At 36.8% G+C, this 16001-nt stretch overlaps 3 protein-coding genes and 1 long non-coding RNA gene across 7 annotated transcripts in view; 2 read left to right on the top strand and 2 right to left on the bottom strand.

Moving 5' to 3' along the window:
- LOC144655987 (ATP-binding cassette sub-family F member 3-like) overlaps positions 1–5802 on the bottom strand; it is a 103392-nt gene extending 97590 nt beyond the window's left edge. Inside the window, exon 1 of the mRNA XM_078516190.1 lies at positions 5793–5802. The gene's annotated coding sequence lies outside the window, so the exon portion shown is untranslated. The remainder of the gene's footprint in view (positions 1–5792) is intronic.
- LOC144656004 (uncharacterized) overlaps positions 1–16001 on the top strand; it is a 129754-nt gene that overhangs the window by 49125 nt on the left and 64628 nt on the right. The gene's annotated exons all lie outside the window — the stretch shown is intronic.
- On the top strand, positions 1391–2546 carry LOC144655996 (uncharacterized). Its single transcript, XM_078516208.1, has one exon. It carries the CDS (start codon positions 1524–1526, stop codon positions 2337–2339), a length of 816 nt encoding a protein of 271 aa, XP_078372334.1. The 5' UTR covers positions 1391–1523; the 3' UTR covers positions 2340–2546.
- LOC144655992 (acid-sensing ion channel 1-like) overlaps positions 3433–16001 on the bottom strand; it is a 30504-nt gene continuing 17935 nt past the window's right edge. For 2 of the 4 annotated variants that reach the window (XM_078516197.1, XM_078516200.1), the window contains exons 3-8: positions 9152–10138; positions 8371–8518; positions 7753–7815; positions 5768–5912; positions 4875–4966; positions 3433–4465 (exon numbers count right to left, since the gene is read on the bottom strand). In XM_078516197.1, the coding sequence (XP_078372323.1) occupies positions 4344–4465; positions 4875–4966; positions 5768–5912; positions 7753–7815; positions 8371–8518; positions 9152–10090 (1509 nt within the window). In that variant the 5' untranslated portion in view covers positions 10091–10138 and the 3' untranslated portion in view covers positions 3433–4343. Of the gene's footprint in view, positions 4466–4874; positions 4967–5767; positions 5913–7752; positions 7816–8370; positions 8519–9151; positions 10139–12327; positions 12415–13483; positions 13689–16001 lie in introns of those variants that run through there. The other 2 variants (XM_078516198.1, XM_078516199.1) reach the window with 2 other exon arrangements.

The raw sequence follows: 16001 nt of genomic DNA, 5'->3' as shown, positions 1-16001 counted from the left end.
TCCAAGAGATTTAACTATAATTAAGTGCAACTTCTATAACTATGTAAAAATATCGTTGCTACTGTCTGGAGATAAATACTTGTCATCCCTATATTAAAGCGATATTTCAGAACTGAAAATTACAGATATATCAACTTTATCTAACTTTACTTTATCTAATTCGGAAACTTGTTAATATTTAGAATACTGATAAACCTTTCGATTTTTTTAATAAACAGTTGAAGAGTTGTGGGTGTGCGCACGCTGACCACAATACACCACATTCTGTTGTAAGCAAATCTGAAAATTGGTTAACACATTTAACTACACAAATTCGAGAAACGTTTACGAGTCTGGACGGAAAATAAACTGTATCAGCTTGACTAGAGCTTTAGTAGAATGAAATAAAATGAAACTGATTTGTTGGAATTTCCCCAGCCCAATTTGAAATGGTTTTGTAATAAGCGCCCCTATTTGATTTAGTGCACTTTGATTATACAGTTTTTTAATAAAAGTTGTCGGATCAAAGCTTTAAGCTTACGCAACAAAACCAAAAGGGAGTATGAGTAGAAGTAGAGCGCTGCTGTGCGCGCTGATACTAAATACCCGGTCCCTGATACTAATGAGATGCGATTTTGTACGCTTTCTTTCTTTTGATACACACAGACACAAGGTACTTTAGCCACACTGAGTTTGTGAAGAAGTTTCCAAACTCACGAGCTAGGTAACAGTGAGAGAAAAGTTACAAAAAAGGTCTTATGAGAGATGAAACAAACACTTTGAATACCCAGACCACCATTCGGTCTTGTCGCGTAGGTTTAAAACACTTTCAACAGACAATGGTGCCGTTATCTTTCAATATAGGTGCCCAAAATACCGAATTCAGTCAAATTTCAGAGAAAACAATTTATTTTAACAGTTAAGAGCTAATGTAAATCCTTGAGAGCAGTTTTAGTAAATTCCACGGTTTGTAATTTGGACACTTCGGAGATGTCACGAAAAAACGACAAAGCCAACCCTCGAGCCCCCAAAATTTGTCAAGCGTCAAATTTTGCGATGATCTTGATTTTGCAGTTTTTCTTTCTATTTGGCTGTCAGTTTGGAGGTTCGCAACTTTGCCGAGTACTCGTTATTGAGTACTGTTCGTTACTTAATTCGTTACATGTACTGATTAAATCGGTATTATCGCTCGACCACTAATGTCTTATGTCTCACTTCTCCGATCCTCGCTATTTAGGCCTTCCTCCAATCTATGGAAAAGGATTTAAGAAAGACTTTTCAATGGAAACAATGATAAATTGAACCAACTCCGTTTGCAGAGTTTTTTAATCGCAGCGTCCGGCACATGTGACCAGCCAGAACCAGGAATCTTGTTACGAAGAGAGGACCCTGGCGCGAGGACTGCGTCTGTATTGGTAATTTAAGTGACCAGGCCACTGAAACTCAGCGTATAACCGTCCAAATAGAATATTGTCGTCACTAAAGATATAAGCCTCCAAGAACTGAAGCACAAGACTGAGGTACGTGAATTTATCAAGAACACAATGAGAAGAGTGATTTTAGTTATGGCAACAGGTACTATTCCGCTGCGTTACGCCGCACGACTTATTAAACAAACAATTTTAAGGCTCCTTAGATCTCCGCGACGACTTCTGATATTAACCTGTCTCGCAGCACTTGTTACGGTGTATCTTTATATTAATTTCAATCCAACTTTCTTTGTCAAGAGTCGGCCATGGGAAGATACAGTAAAATGTGGCGTTAGCGACGCGGGCAGAAGACACCTTATTAACATGACACATCAAGTACGACAGATCTTAGACCAAATGCAAATTGTTCATTGGCTCTTTTACGGATCGCTTTGGGAAATTCGCCGTTTGAAATTTCCTCTTATGTGGGGAGACGCTGTGGACATTGGTATTTTCACAAATGGAGCTTTTACGGATAAAACGTGGGATGAATTCTTGGCACCATTCGTTTCTGCAGGTTTCATTGTTTCTGGAAACAAAGAACGCTTGTTATTCAAAGGCTCAATGAATTTTCGCAAAAACCCGTTCAAAGATCTTTCGATTAAAGTTTATACGTTTTATAACTGTGACGGAGTAGTCCAGCGTACGGGGTTGGAGTCTTGGTTGTTTTACATAAATTACAAAATGTATCATTCTTTTCCGGCGTCGTTTTTGGAACCTGCCCTCCCCTGGGTTAGCTTTGGAAGTTTGGATATCCATGTGCCACGAGGAGGATTAGAAATATTACGGTATATCTATCCTAAACACTGGAATAGAAACGTTACGTTTCATTGTCATGTTACGAAACAGTTGCCAAACAAACACGAAACAACAATCTCGTCAGAATACTAAGTCTCGAGGTCTCACTTGCGATTGTTACGCTGAAGATGACAAGAAATCTCGGAAAGCGCGGTGTACAGGAAAGAGTAGTAATTAGTAGCAGAAGAGTTTTAAACCATGACAATTTTCTTTAAATAACATTTTTTTCAAAACATTTTACTTTAGATTCACGATTAAATGAAAAGCAAATGTCAAATTTCAAAGTGTCAAATCACTATGCCTTCTTCGTTCCTCGCGGTTTCTGCACTCAATCCCTTCTAATCTGTCACTTCGTAGTAGTTTGGCCGAAAACGAATTATTTTAACTTCCTTGCCTTTTCGAGACAGTGAAAACTATGAGAAACAAATAACTTACTTGACATTTTTCCTTCTCTTTTGGTGGAATATAGGGTCGAAATTAAGATGAGACTTTGAGAAAAGGTCGACTTAATGTCGTTTTAAATTTCGTTCAGTTGATCTTACACGTAGTTGAAGAAAACTGCAGAAAGTTGCCATGCGATTGGCAAGTTGTTGCGAATCAGAAAAAAAGTTTGTTGGCAATTCTCAAACTGTGCAGTTCATAGAATGATTAGTGAGTTGAGCGCTTTAAAAGACAACTGACATCCCGACCACAAATATGGTGACTTTAAACTGTGTTTATTGTGTCACTCGTTTCATCATGGGTGCATTGCGCATTGCTATACATAATTTTTTAATACCTTGACAAAGACGCAGACGTAAACAGTAGCTTCAATAGCTGATAGCACTGTGTCTACTGTGCTTTACCAGATTTTCTAATATTTATGGCAAATGGTATACCAGACAATCTCTCTCTCTATAACATTTCAAATGAAAAGCACTGCAGTACTTCATTGCGATAAATTAAAAAATAATAAAGAAGTAAATTTTTTGGCGGATTTGTGTCTTAGTGTTATTTACATGTAACCTGCGTTTTTCTCCTTCCCGGAGTAATAAGGAGGGCGGGCATGATCGGTGGCTGAATACGTTTCGTGGCTCGGCGCGCCCTCTCTCCCCCCGCTCCTCTCCGGTCCTCTCGCCCCCCCCCCGCCCAGCAGCCCCCAGCCACCGGTTTTTTTTAAAAAAAAAAAAGAAAGGGGACGTTGCCCTCTCAAAACTGTATTAAGCCAGGTTAATTAACATGACGCCTAACAAGAAGCTTGAGAAGCTTAAATATTCGTAGTCAACAACATGCTCATTACCGTATAATTTACACGTCTAGCCTACATTTTCTACTTGAATGCGCATTTGTACTGTTTAACACGGTATTCTGATGGTTTACTAAATCGTTTTGATCTTTACTAAAAGATTCTACGTGTTTGAAAACAGGTCAAATAAGGACCTGTTGGCTCCATTTGTAAAAGCATTCGGTTCGGTTACGAAGCGTTTAAAAATTAAAAATACTCGCTTATTCGAGGGAATGGAAATATATTCACACTCAGCAACTGTTTTACATATCCTTGCTCGTACTTGCCCTTTTAAATAAACGAAATTCCGCGAAATAGAAAGAAAAACCGTGAACTGCTTGAGACAATTGACCACGGTGAACACAACAGTATCGTAGCAGTTTTGCAGCAGGTCCAGGTTATCCTCCTCGTTTTTGGCCGAAAGGGGCCCAGTAACCACGATGTCGAAAACAGGGTAAACTGTGAAGCGGGCTTTCTGCGCGCTTGCTTAATAAGCTTAGAAAATGCTTAAGATTAATTATCGAAATAGTGAGCCAAATATCATACTGACCATACTGCTTGGTGTGAGGTGCAAAGACACTTCTGAAAATAAAATCTTACAAAAGGTCGACATAAATTTATACCAAAGAGAGAAAACCGTTATAAAACGATTGGCTTACTTATACGAAAGCAAGGATGGGATTTAGAATTTTGGGTCAAAATAGTGAAAATTACTCTCCCGAAAAAAATGTACTATATACGGACGCTAAAATAAACGCTTGGTATATAAACGTCTTAAGTAAACGCGAACTGAATTCGCATTAATTCCATAGTGATTTGTTTGATGTATAATGTCATGCTGGGTGAGTAGTTTGTCGATTTCGTGCTGCCAGGAAGCTGATGACAAAATCGAAAAACTCGCAGATGGTCAAAAGGCTACATCCAAGGAACAGTCCCATGTTACCTCCGATCTCACCTAGAGAATGGAAGAAAACATCAGCTTTGAAAAATTGATCAGCACAAAGATAAGCACACTTAATCACATATTCTGCATGTGATAAAACCAAGTTTTTAATGGCTAAAAATGTTAATTTCATGTTTGTGATTGGTTACTGCAGCTAGCTCGTTGTTTTCCCATGTGCTAAATGCCTTCTCTTTGGTTTAAAAGGGTCTTGTCTTGAAAAAAAAAAAAAAAAAAAAAAAAAAAACACGAACGATGTGTATTGATTTGTAGCAGAATATTCGTTTGACACTGGTCAGTTATTTCTAACAATGGAAGACGCATTTATGTGAAAACTGAATGTGAAGAAAGCAGATATTTACAACACATTGTTACCGCAAAATAGTGTTATGCTATTCCTTAGCGACAAAATTACGTTTCTTACCAAACAAGGAGTTGCTGTCATAAGCTGGTTGCTGCTCTTGCATCTCATAACTCAGTGACTTGTATCCCACTTGTAACAACACGAGGTTGTCTCTGATTTAAGAAGATAGCAAAGACATGATTAATGAAAGTAAGATATTCATTATTTATAATGCACCATTTTTCCTTAGGCATTTGATTCATTTCAAGGAGCTACGTCACGGGTATTTTTGGTCTAAACCGTTCTCAAATTAGTGGTAGGCTACAATAAACCCATATAAAACATCATCTTTTAACATCTGAAGGGATATATAACATCAGATTGCGGAGAGAAGTCACACCACGGCTATAAATATCGATTGCTTGAAGACGCGCAGAAATAACTTAAAAATTTCCTTACTTTTTCAAGTTGTCCATTGTTACTAAAAACGGACCATTATTTTTACAATAGATTTCCTACGGCACAAATATATATTTTGGCTGTTCAAAAATCCGTTAAAATCCGTGACAAAGCCCTTTTAAGTAAGAATTTACCGCTACCTTTGATCTTATACAAAGACCCGGGGGGGGGGGGGGGTACTCCCCTATATCAGGTAAACATGATGTCAAATAGAAAAGAGTTGATCAATGCAAGGTAGAAACATGACATCAAAATAGAAAATAATTCATCACGGTAGAAACATGATATAAAAATAGAAAAGAGTTCATCACGGTAGAAACACAACATCAAAATAGAAAACATGTTTATCACGTTAGAATGTAAAAACAACAATAAACGCTTTCTGCGGACCATGAAAATAACAATTTAGAATGACGTATATAATGTCATCGAGAAATATAATAATCTAAACAATCAAAAATAGAGATAATTTTAAAACAAACGGTGCGCCATACATTATGAACACATTGCACTACCTAAGGTACTGTTTACTTGGATAACCACCCCATATCAGTGTTTCAGCGGTACCAGCATCCGGGAACTTTGAGTAAGATACTTCAGTATTGTATTTGGTTTGAGCGCAGGGTACTTGACAGTCACAGATCTCCTCATTCAAAGATGCTACAAAAAAGTTATCATTACTCAAAATTATATCCAGCTGTAAATGACACATATTTCATCTTAACTGGCGAGTTAAATAGAGAATAATACACGGTTGTGCGGAGATATGAAATTTATCTTCGAGTATTCAACTACGCGAACGAGTAAGATATCGATTTAAACACGAGAAGATAAATTTCATATCTTCAAGCAACGATGCATTATTTGTATTTTTCTACTGTTTTTCTCGGTGGTCAAAATCCCAATAAACAACTGCAGTTTATATAATAAATTCATTTATATATATTAATTTGCCAAGTTTTCCCATCATGCAAGTAAAAGTGTGGTTCAGGTCTCGAAAAAAGGTGAGATTTACAAGTAAAAGTAAAATAGCGATAAAAGGAAAATTCAAATTAATATGGTGTTTGGTTGAGGTGGGCGGTCAGAGCTGATTTGAAGGCTGCCTGAACAGCTTCTGAAACAGCTTCCAGTTCCATTATTTCATTGATAGTTTTGCTGAAGAAGCTATATTATTATAGGTGTTACATGAGCTGCTTAAATGTATAAAAGGTTTTAGCTGACTGTCTGACTGGGTATGAAATACGAGGTTGCCTAACAGTAGATTCGTCCAATCACAGACTTACCATTCTTATTCTGTGAGGTCACAGCATGCCCATATAAATATTCAAATTTCTTCACTAATTGGTATTTTTTAAAGCTTTCTAAATTTTGCTTTTACTTGTATATTGGAGTACAAATATTTTCGCATTGTTTAGGTTTGTTTTTATGCCGTTTTCTTGGCGATTTGAAGCGCGAGATAGCAGTTCTAGGAAATACTGTTCCGGACTCACGACGGTGAAGTCGAAGACAACGTTAACTAGGAAATTAATTTGTACTCGCTATTACGTGGATTTTTTGAGTGAACTAACGAATATAAGTTTGAAGAAAATTTTATTTAATTTAAAACATTAGAAGTTGAGGTCCAAATTAAATTTCCAGTTCAGGTTGTTTTCGGCTTCGCCGCCGTGATTTCCAAACAGTATTTCTTTGAGGTACCCCAGAGAGTGTTTGGAAGTGGAACACGTTTTGCTTTCCGGGGAAAGCATAGGCAGTAATTTTGACCAATTTTAAACGAAAATTACATATTTTGTCTAAGTAGGTGGTACAGATCATCGTAAATTGGCAAATTTACGACCTTATTTAATTTTCCAGCTAGTTTAAAAGAACAACGGCGCGAACTCATTCCTTAAATTAAGCCAGGCTATACTTCGAGGACCGAGATCTCCAAAGAAAGCGAGTGTAGAAAAAAATGTTTTTTCGGCTACATTTCAAGGGCGGTACGAGATTCTTCGATGTCTAAGTTGCATGCATTGTGTAAATACATTTGTATTCTGTACATGAGTCAAAAACTAAAACTCCTAGAACTGCTCTCGCGCACTTCAAATAGCAAAGAAAACGGCAAAAAAACAAACCTTAAAGATGATTTCCAGTCCGTACTGCGCACTCTCAGTCCCCAATGTTTGTGAGCCTCACTTGATGGAATGTGAGGAATGTTGATTTTACACAAACAAATTAAAATGGCAGACGCCTCTGTGACCGGCGAGGGGCTGTCCACCGTCGCTGAAATCTCATGCAAAAATACTTTTTTATTTTATTTTTTTTATTTTATTACTTTATTTTAGACAAGTTTAATACAAGTCGTAAAGCCGATTTTAGAAAGCTTAAATATTACAATCAATGGGCATGCTGTGACCTCACAAACATGGGATGGCAAGCCTGTGGTCCAACTATCAATGCACTGATTATGCAGTGCCGTCATGTTTACTAGACTTACATGAAGTTATAAATTCACGTTTCTCACCTCCTATCCGGCTCATACAGACTTCTTCTTCGTGTGACGTGCACGCGGGATACTCGAGATTATCTTAAAGAGAAACATAAAAACAAACAAACATACATACATACATACATGATACACGTTTGCCGATTTTTCAAGTCAAGCATGTTGTCCTGCATACCGTATTTATTCGATTAAGCGCCCTTGGTGCTTATTAAATTTTTGGACCTTGAGAGTGGGCGCTTATTCAAGGTGGGCGCTTATTCGAGGCTGGGCGCTTATTAATTTTTACCTTCTTTTTTAGCAAGAAGTTCTTTCATTTTGCCAGAAAACAATATATAATATAATATAATAACAAGAGTATCCTCTCTTGATAATAACAAAACGTGAAGATGTACCCGCAAAGCTGAATTTTCCCTAGACTCTGTTTTCAGCGCTAACTACAATGGAAACAGTATCCGAAATATTTTTCTCGCGATCGTAAGTACATTCAAGCACAATATCTCTAAGGAAGTGGCCTTTCAATTCCCAGATTAAAAGAAAAGAAATCAGGGAAAGCCAGAATAAAAAGAAACCTTATTTCGTGCCAGTTTTAGGCATGTTAAATCAGTAGAAACAGCACAAATCTCACACATATCTTACCTTTGTAGCCGGGGATTCGACATTTACAAGTCTTGATAATGTTTTCACCCTGGCACTCATGAAGGCATCCCTCTGACGTGTAAGTCGAAAACGTTTTCAACGTTTTCTTGGTGCAGTTGGTGGCGTATGGCTTTTCCAAATTCTCAAACTAAAATAAACATAAGCTATTTCTAAGCTACAATTTGCCAAATGAACCAATTAAAGTTGCAAACGACAACTTCTTTTTTCGACTAAATAATTTTCTGAATGACCAATGTCTGTGCTGACTTAATCCAAATGAAATAACGTTACCTACAACTAAAACAGTGGAAACTTTAGAAAACAATAACAGCGCAGCAGGATATTTTTTTAATTTCCCAGCGCAGTTAACAGAACATCTCTGGACGGTCAGAAAAAAGGTTTTGATCCCAGATACGAAGTCACCTACAGCAACACAAAAAATTAAATTTTGGACCCAGCGACAAAACGTCATGTCTGGGCGACAAAAATTTAAACAGTTTTGAACTCTTTGGGCAAATAATTTAAAATTTATAATCCAGTCCAGCGACTAAAATAATTTTAAACCAGTGACAAAAATAAGGTTTAACATGTTGACAGAAATAAAGTGCTCCAAACTCAACGACAAACTGTGGCACGAAACTGCTTTGATCCTTAATAACTACACGACAAAGGACTTGTAAAACTCAAATTTGTTATTCTTTTAAAACTATCGGCGCCCTGATTGGTCAGCAAGTGTTGAGCGGTCCCGGTTGCACTGCAATAAAAGAAAAAGAAAACATACCCTTTTCTGTGAAAGAGCAATAACAGCGTGCTGTCCTGGTCCCACATTGATTCCTTCCCATTGATCGACATATTCGCCTTGTCCATGAATTATCACCTTGAATCCTTCAGAGAACTTTCCTTGAGTATACTCGTTGGTCTGCGCATCAAGAATGACCGACAATCCATTTGAAACCCCAGTTGTGTTCACTGTTCTCACATTACCATTAGTTCCCAAGTTAAAGGTGTAACACATTCCCCATGGCGTAACCATGGGAACAAAGTCTTCAGCCGAACATTCCGTCTCACCCAAGCCAAAGGTGCACCCCTTGGGCATGAGGGGTACAAGAGCACTTACATCTTGGCCGAAGTTCTGATAAAATTCTTCAATATTGGGACGCTGACCCGATTTCTGCATTACAGCCAAGAGATCTTGTTGATACTGTTGAGTACAGTTTGGCAAAGCAAGGACTTCGTCTGCAGAAAAGGGCAAACAGCAACAAAGCATTGACAAGCCACAAGGCCGATTACCTCGAACCCCTGAAGTCACAGCGCATGAGCTGATGTTTAGGCCGCTGGATGCAAACCATGGGTTGTCATCTGTCATGAGTATTTTGCTTTTAGCAAATAAGTTTAGGGAACAAATGGTAACAGCTGGAAAATCCATCTCTTTGAGATGTTTTATGCTTAATACAGTGTTAATTGGACGGCTGTAGTATTTGTTAAAAGCTCTGTAAACTGTAAATGAATAGTAACCACCTGAGGTCAGCAGTAACACGAGCCAGAGTAAGCGAATGAGGATGTGGCGCTTCATGAAGACATAACGAATGCCATGTAGTGTTGTGTTATCCACAAACTCCTGCCACGTAACTGGTGAGGTCCTGCTATCATCATGTACTTGAGTTGGTTTCTGTTCCTGTTCAGATATCGTCATTGGGAAGTCATTGGTCTTCTGTGCCATGGCAGCTAATTTCACATTGATTTCTACCAGCGATTATTGTGGGTTTTTCTGTTAAGAGACAAATTCAAATGTTAGAATACATGTATTAGTGGTTCACTTAAAGAAGCAACAAAAGATTACCCTTCAGCCCACCCCTTTACCCTACATTGAGCACATTTGGTCGCCAGTGTACCCGAACAGCATTAATCAAATCACTAAACAGTTCTGTGAACGTAGTATTATAGCAGGCCACTGTAATCCTTGTAGGAAATGCTTTCACCAAATTTGTGATCACCGGCTTTCTAAAATTCAGTGTTCTACCCTTGTACTTTTTTTTCGGATTGATTATTATTGTTAGAATGCTATTCTTTTCGGGTCATGAAATAATTCCACGAAATCAAGATAATTCATATTCTCTTCATAACCGATACTTTCATAACACAGTGCATAACACCGCTACATTCGCGCATACTGTGGCGTCGTCTATTCGCTGAATTTACAGTATTTTTAGTTAATTTTTAGTTTTTAAAAATACTCAACTTAAATATAACAATAGAGTTGACGTTCGCGGACGAAAATATGTTTTTGGCCCTACTCAGGCTCATTGGCGAGGGCTAAAATGGGCTCTGAAAAGGGCCAAAAACATATTTACTCCCAAGAACATCAACTCTATTACTATTATAATCAATTTCAGAGCGCGTTTAGAAGAATTCAAAAACAGTAAGTGGTATCTTGAATACTGCCGTTGCAAGTCGACGTTTACTTCTGATTGAAAACCGGGTTTAAAAGTTTAAGAAACTCGGCAGAAAACCGCAAAATTTCTCAAAACAGTCTTTGCTTGAAAAGGACTCCTTTTTAAGTAAAGACTGTTTTGAGTAACATGAATTACAGAACTCTGTCGACGGCAAAGAACTAGTCGTCGTTTAGAAGTGTTAAAATTAATTGTGCTGTTAACTGAACTGGCATTTTGGCATTATGCCTGAATTGAGCGAGTTTCGCTCAACAAAGACATAAACTTACATTCACTTTGCCTCCTGGATGCTTCTTCGAGTTTCTGTAATTCCTCCTCATCCGAGAAGACTGAGAATTTGCTTCCCCGTTACGTTTTGTGCCATTTTATCATTTTGTCGTTTAATAATAAAGCTCAAAAACAGTTTGAAGTTGCAGATGGAAGCGCCTCGACTCAAATAGACCATATTCGTATTCTCGATATTGGACTGGAACGAGCTTGCAATGGAGGCTGATGCGAGGGAATATCATTAAAGAGAGCTTCATGTTATTTGAAATTGAAAAGATTACCCGCCTTAGCCTCCTTTGCAAACTAGTTCCAGTCTAATACCGAGAATACGAATATGGTCTGTTAAATGGAACTTAAAGTGATGCCAGCCAGCCGAGAAATGGCGCGAACAGTTGAATGGGTTTTCAGTTCTGATAAGCTTTATTATTTTCTTGTTTCTGATTGGTCCACGGCAGCAGGCTAAAACATATTTTAGCCCCTTGAGTTCGCAAAATGCGCCACAATGCCCGATGAAATTATTATAATAACACTTTTTTTTACTTTTGTATTGTTCTTTTTATTATTTTGGGCGGGCAGCTAATTTTGTTGTATATTTTAGATTAATTTTTATTCCATTATTCCATTTTTATCCATCGAAGACTGTATCCCGACAGCTGAAAGCTCGATTTCTTTACAATATTTCTAGTCAGAGAACGTATAAATACACTTTAATACGTAAAACCCTGGCTGCGCATTAATTTTTAGAAGCTACAAGCTTGTTACTTCGTGTACAAATTACGACCAGCCTTGATAAATTTACCAAAAGGAAACTCGCGCAAGTTAAAAATACTATCTTATCAGTTTTTTCCTTTGTAAAAAGAGAAAACTGAGAAGAAACAGAATAACAATACTAACAAAAACAAAACAAAGAAAACGAAACGAAACGAAACAAAAAAAAAAAAAAGAAAAACAGATAAACCACATTAAATCAAAATGTGCATATATTAACCAGAAGCTTTTTTCACTGTTTATTTTGAATTCTTGTCAAATTTATTTTTCGCCAGTTGATAATATCGGCAATTTTGTACCAGGATTAGAAGTATATAAAAAAATAAGGCTATTTCGAGAAAGACTCAGTGAATTGAGTTTTTTCCCAACATTTGTCACAACTGTTCATCAACTGAAAGGTGTTAGTTGAAGATCAAATTATTCAATTCAGTCCCTTGATTAACTTTTCATCATAGCACGATAATGAACTAACCTTGGAAGTCATTACCGGAGTGCAAGAAGCAAGGTCCTCAGATAAGTAGTTCTGAGTGCTGAAAAAACTGATAGAAATTGATTTTTGTTGAGATGAAAGCGTCGAAAGATATGTTGTTTTCAAGCGAAGAATATCACTTTGGCAACATAATTTTTATGATCATTATTTATTCAGGTGATTCATTTGACTGCTACCATTATTTACAATAACAGTTTATGCTTTAGATCGATTCATGGATTATTAAAGAAAACTTCCATATTCCTGGAGTGCTGGTGTGAGTTATCTAAATTGCAAATAGTTTTAATGACAATCAAATAGCGACTAAATAAAGGGACTTCTGTCAATTTATTATCTACTCAATTCAATAACTTTTGCCAGTGTTTTATTTTGATAGAAACACAATTTTCCTTTACCGGTATTGTAATCAAGCGTTATTTGTTTGTGTTTCTGTCTACGAAGAAATCTATGACAAATAAAAAGAGGGTTTAATGATTTATTCCGTATCTTATCTCAAAAATTATACAGTGGGAGTGAAAAATGAAACTCCCTTAAAAGAGATTTATCTGCGGGTAATTGAAGTAGATAAGGAAAACAAATGCGCAATGTTCCTCTTGAATCCAAATTGTCTAAAGACTTGGAAGGTTGGACAAAATACAATAAAATCAAAATTAAACGTATATATGTAAACACGTCAAATTGAAAGTTTTGTGAGGCAATTCAATCGTGGGAAAATAGCGCAGTTAGGTAATTGTTACGACACATGTCCTTCATTTCTTCTTAGTATTCTTCAATACTGACAAATTAAACTTTAAAAGAAGAATCCGTACACTTTAGTAATCTACTAATATAAAGTAGTTGTAGAAATGAAACTAAGAAAATGAATTGCATTTTATTAATGGCCAAGGCCAAAAGGCCAAGTATTAACAACATACACATCAAAATGTACTTCTGTCACTGTAAGTTGAGGATGTAGTTGTCAAGCAGCGACCCCATTCTGAAAACGTCTTACGTATATTGTCTTAATTATATATAGCTTTCGGACGAATACAAACTGCTGAGATTCCTCAGAACTAAATCTTCTAAAGGCCCAAGGTCTTGGCGTATTTTCAATGCGGAGTGTATGGAAATTATAACTCATATCATTACATCTCCTCACCTTGGATTAGAACACAGCGTGCACGTCAGATCAAATTGAATCGTCGACATTTCAAGAATAGTGTGCAATAATACCTCAACCAGACTTTTCATTAAATTATGCACTGTTGTTTAAAGATGAGTAAGTTATTCTGACAGTGAAGCGTGATCTGTACCGGTTATAAAGGACTACGAACAATATTCACCATGACATTAACGTGCTAGAAGGCAAAATACAAAGTTACTTTACATACATTCATATATACATACTTTATTGTATAGCTCTCCCTTGGGGGGCTCTTCCATACGAAAATTAAAAAGAAAGGCTATTTACAGATAAATTTCCAAAAAAGTAAAATAAAATTCCCTTAGAATAAAGTGTAAACCTATGTACAGCACAAGTTTAAGATCATATTTTAAAATTTAAAAGAGATTCGAAGATTGGCTTTTATAAAAGGTTAAGGCTATCCGTGTCCCTGATATCTTTGCTCCTCGGTTGGCGAAAGATCTTTTGGCAGCTGTCGTAAGCCTGCACTTTGGCAACTCAAGTTCATTCTTTATTGCCTGGCTACAACTTTTCACAGAAATACCTGTAATGCGTTACGTGATCGCTAAGCCCGTGTGTTTGTATTCGAAGAATTGTAGGCAGGCGTAAATAAAATGACGACTACTTTGATAAGCTTTCCATGTAGAGAAATTGAAAATAAAATTGTTGGGAAAATTTTAACTGTTGTGGGAAAACGCAAAGGAGCGATAAATAGGTTGCGCTGGGGAGATTTAATAGAAGAACCATCCAATCTTTAGTAAATGTCATTAAGAGGTATTTAATGTAGAACTGTGCGACAGTAAACCTTAGTGTTGTTGTGAACATTAATTGGTCTTAGTTAACGCCATGCGTTTTGTTAGGACGTTATCTTATTGTTGACCATAACATATAGAAAAACTTGTAGCTAAATTGTATGGTAAACCAAATAGCTGATTCGCTAAAAACAAACGATGCTACTCTTAGCAGAAAACATAGTAGTCAGGTTATTATATTGTGCCATGATAAAAGCGGGAATTAAAAAATAACCCCTATTAACTGCCTATTTATGGTTTCGGAGACTAATATTGATTCAGTTTACTCAATAACCTTTAATGACCTTCAATAAATCATAAAATCGTTTTCTGTCATGATACAAAAAAGTTATTTTTTACAGCCAGGTAATTACTTGATCTGAAAACTCGGACATCAAATTGCATTATACACCGCAGCTTTATTGGCTTCAATGGTCACCACAAAACGCGGACTGCCAGTTTAGCGACATCATCGTCAGTACCACCACCAACACCACTACTACTACCACTGTTGGATCTAACACCCGGTGCACTTAATTTGGTTGTTAGGTCCCATACGAATCTCCCACAGGCAAACAAGTTTCGTTGTGAAAAGTGTTCACATCAGGCAGTAACACAGCACTGCTATGCAAAAACAAACTTCACAAAAAATTCTACTCTTACCGTTAGCGCCCTGCTCCATCGAAGGGCTTGAAAATAGACAGAAAGGCAAAGATTAATTTCGAGCTATATTATATACTTTTTTATATTGCTTATTCTAGATTCATCATTGAAGACTCCCATATTTTTACATCAGAAAGGAGTTTTAATGAATTAAGATTAATTTCGTTTTCGTCGCCAAGTAGCATTCTTGAATTTTTTTTTAAAACTAAGGGGACAGATAGGAAGACGCAATTTCTGATATCGTTCCGATAGTCTATAGGGACAGTATTTTCGTTTTTTAAAAGAAAATTCGTCAACTGTTTGTGCAATCTCATCCCAAATGAGGCTATATTTTTAGGAGCTAACATTGTTGTTTTTAACGTAAAAAAGATCCTTCCTGTCATAAATCAACCCTACAATTCAAACAAAGTATCGCAGTTACGTCGTTTTGTTGTCTTGTTGTTCAAATGAGTTTTCGCAAAGACGAACAAGATTAGCTCGTCGTGGAAATCTTTTGTCGCACTCGTTATTCTCCAAAAACGTAAAACAGTGCTAACTGCCCACTGGTTACTTCGGGCAGCCTTGTTCTCATTTTATTTTATCAATTTTAATTTTTGTTAATTTAATTTTAGTTTGGATAGAATAAAAATATTTTTGTTGCTACTTCGCACGAGGAATTTGGGCTAACAACTTCTTGGAATTATAAGCTATAATTCGAAGATTTGGTTGTAATTTTAACAGAGGTTTAAAATTAAATACTTTGTGTGCACCTTGTGGTTTATTAATGCGCTTCTGATCAGTGGTGCTCCAAATAAAACTACGTGCTACTATTTAACAATTAGACTACGAGCCCAAGTTTTCTATGAGCAAAAAAAAAACACAAAAAACCTATTTTAAAATAGTCAACGAGGCGCAGCCCATAGTGCCCTCCCGTGAAAAATGCCCGGATCGATAGTGCCCGCACGTGACTGCTTTTTGTAAACAAGCTGCCTGCAGACAAAAAACCCAACCAAATTCACTGCATTTAGTGGGTTTCTTGTCTGGTTTTGTTTTTGTTGTTA

The sequence above is a fragment of the Oculina patagonica genome, chromosome 6 (assembly GCF_052425735.1).
Source record: "Oculina patagonica isolate OP01 chromosome 6, crgOcupat, whole genome shotgun sequence".
Lineage (NCBI taxonomy): Eukaryota > Metazoa > Cnidaria > Anthozoa > Scleractinia > Oculinidae > Oculina > Oculina patagonica.
Note: the sequence above shows the minus strand (reverse complement) of the source record. Positions and strands in the feature narration are given on the sequence as shown.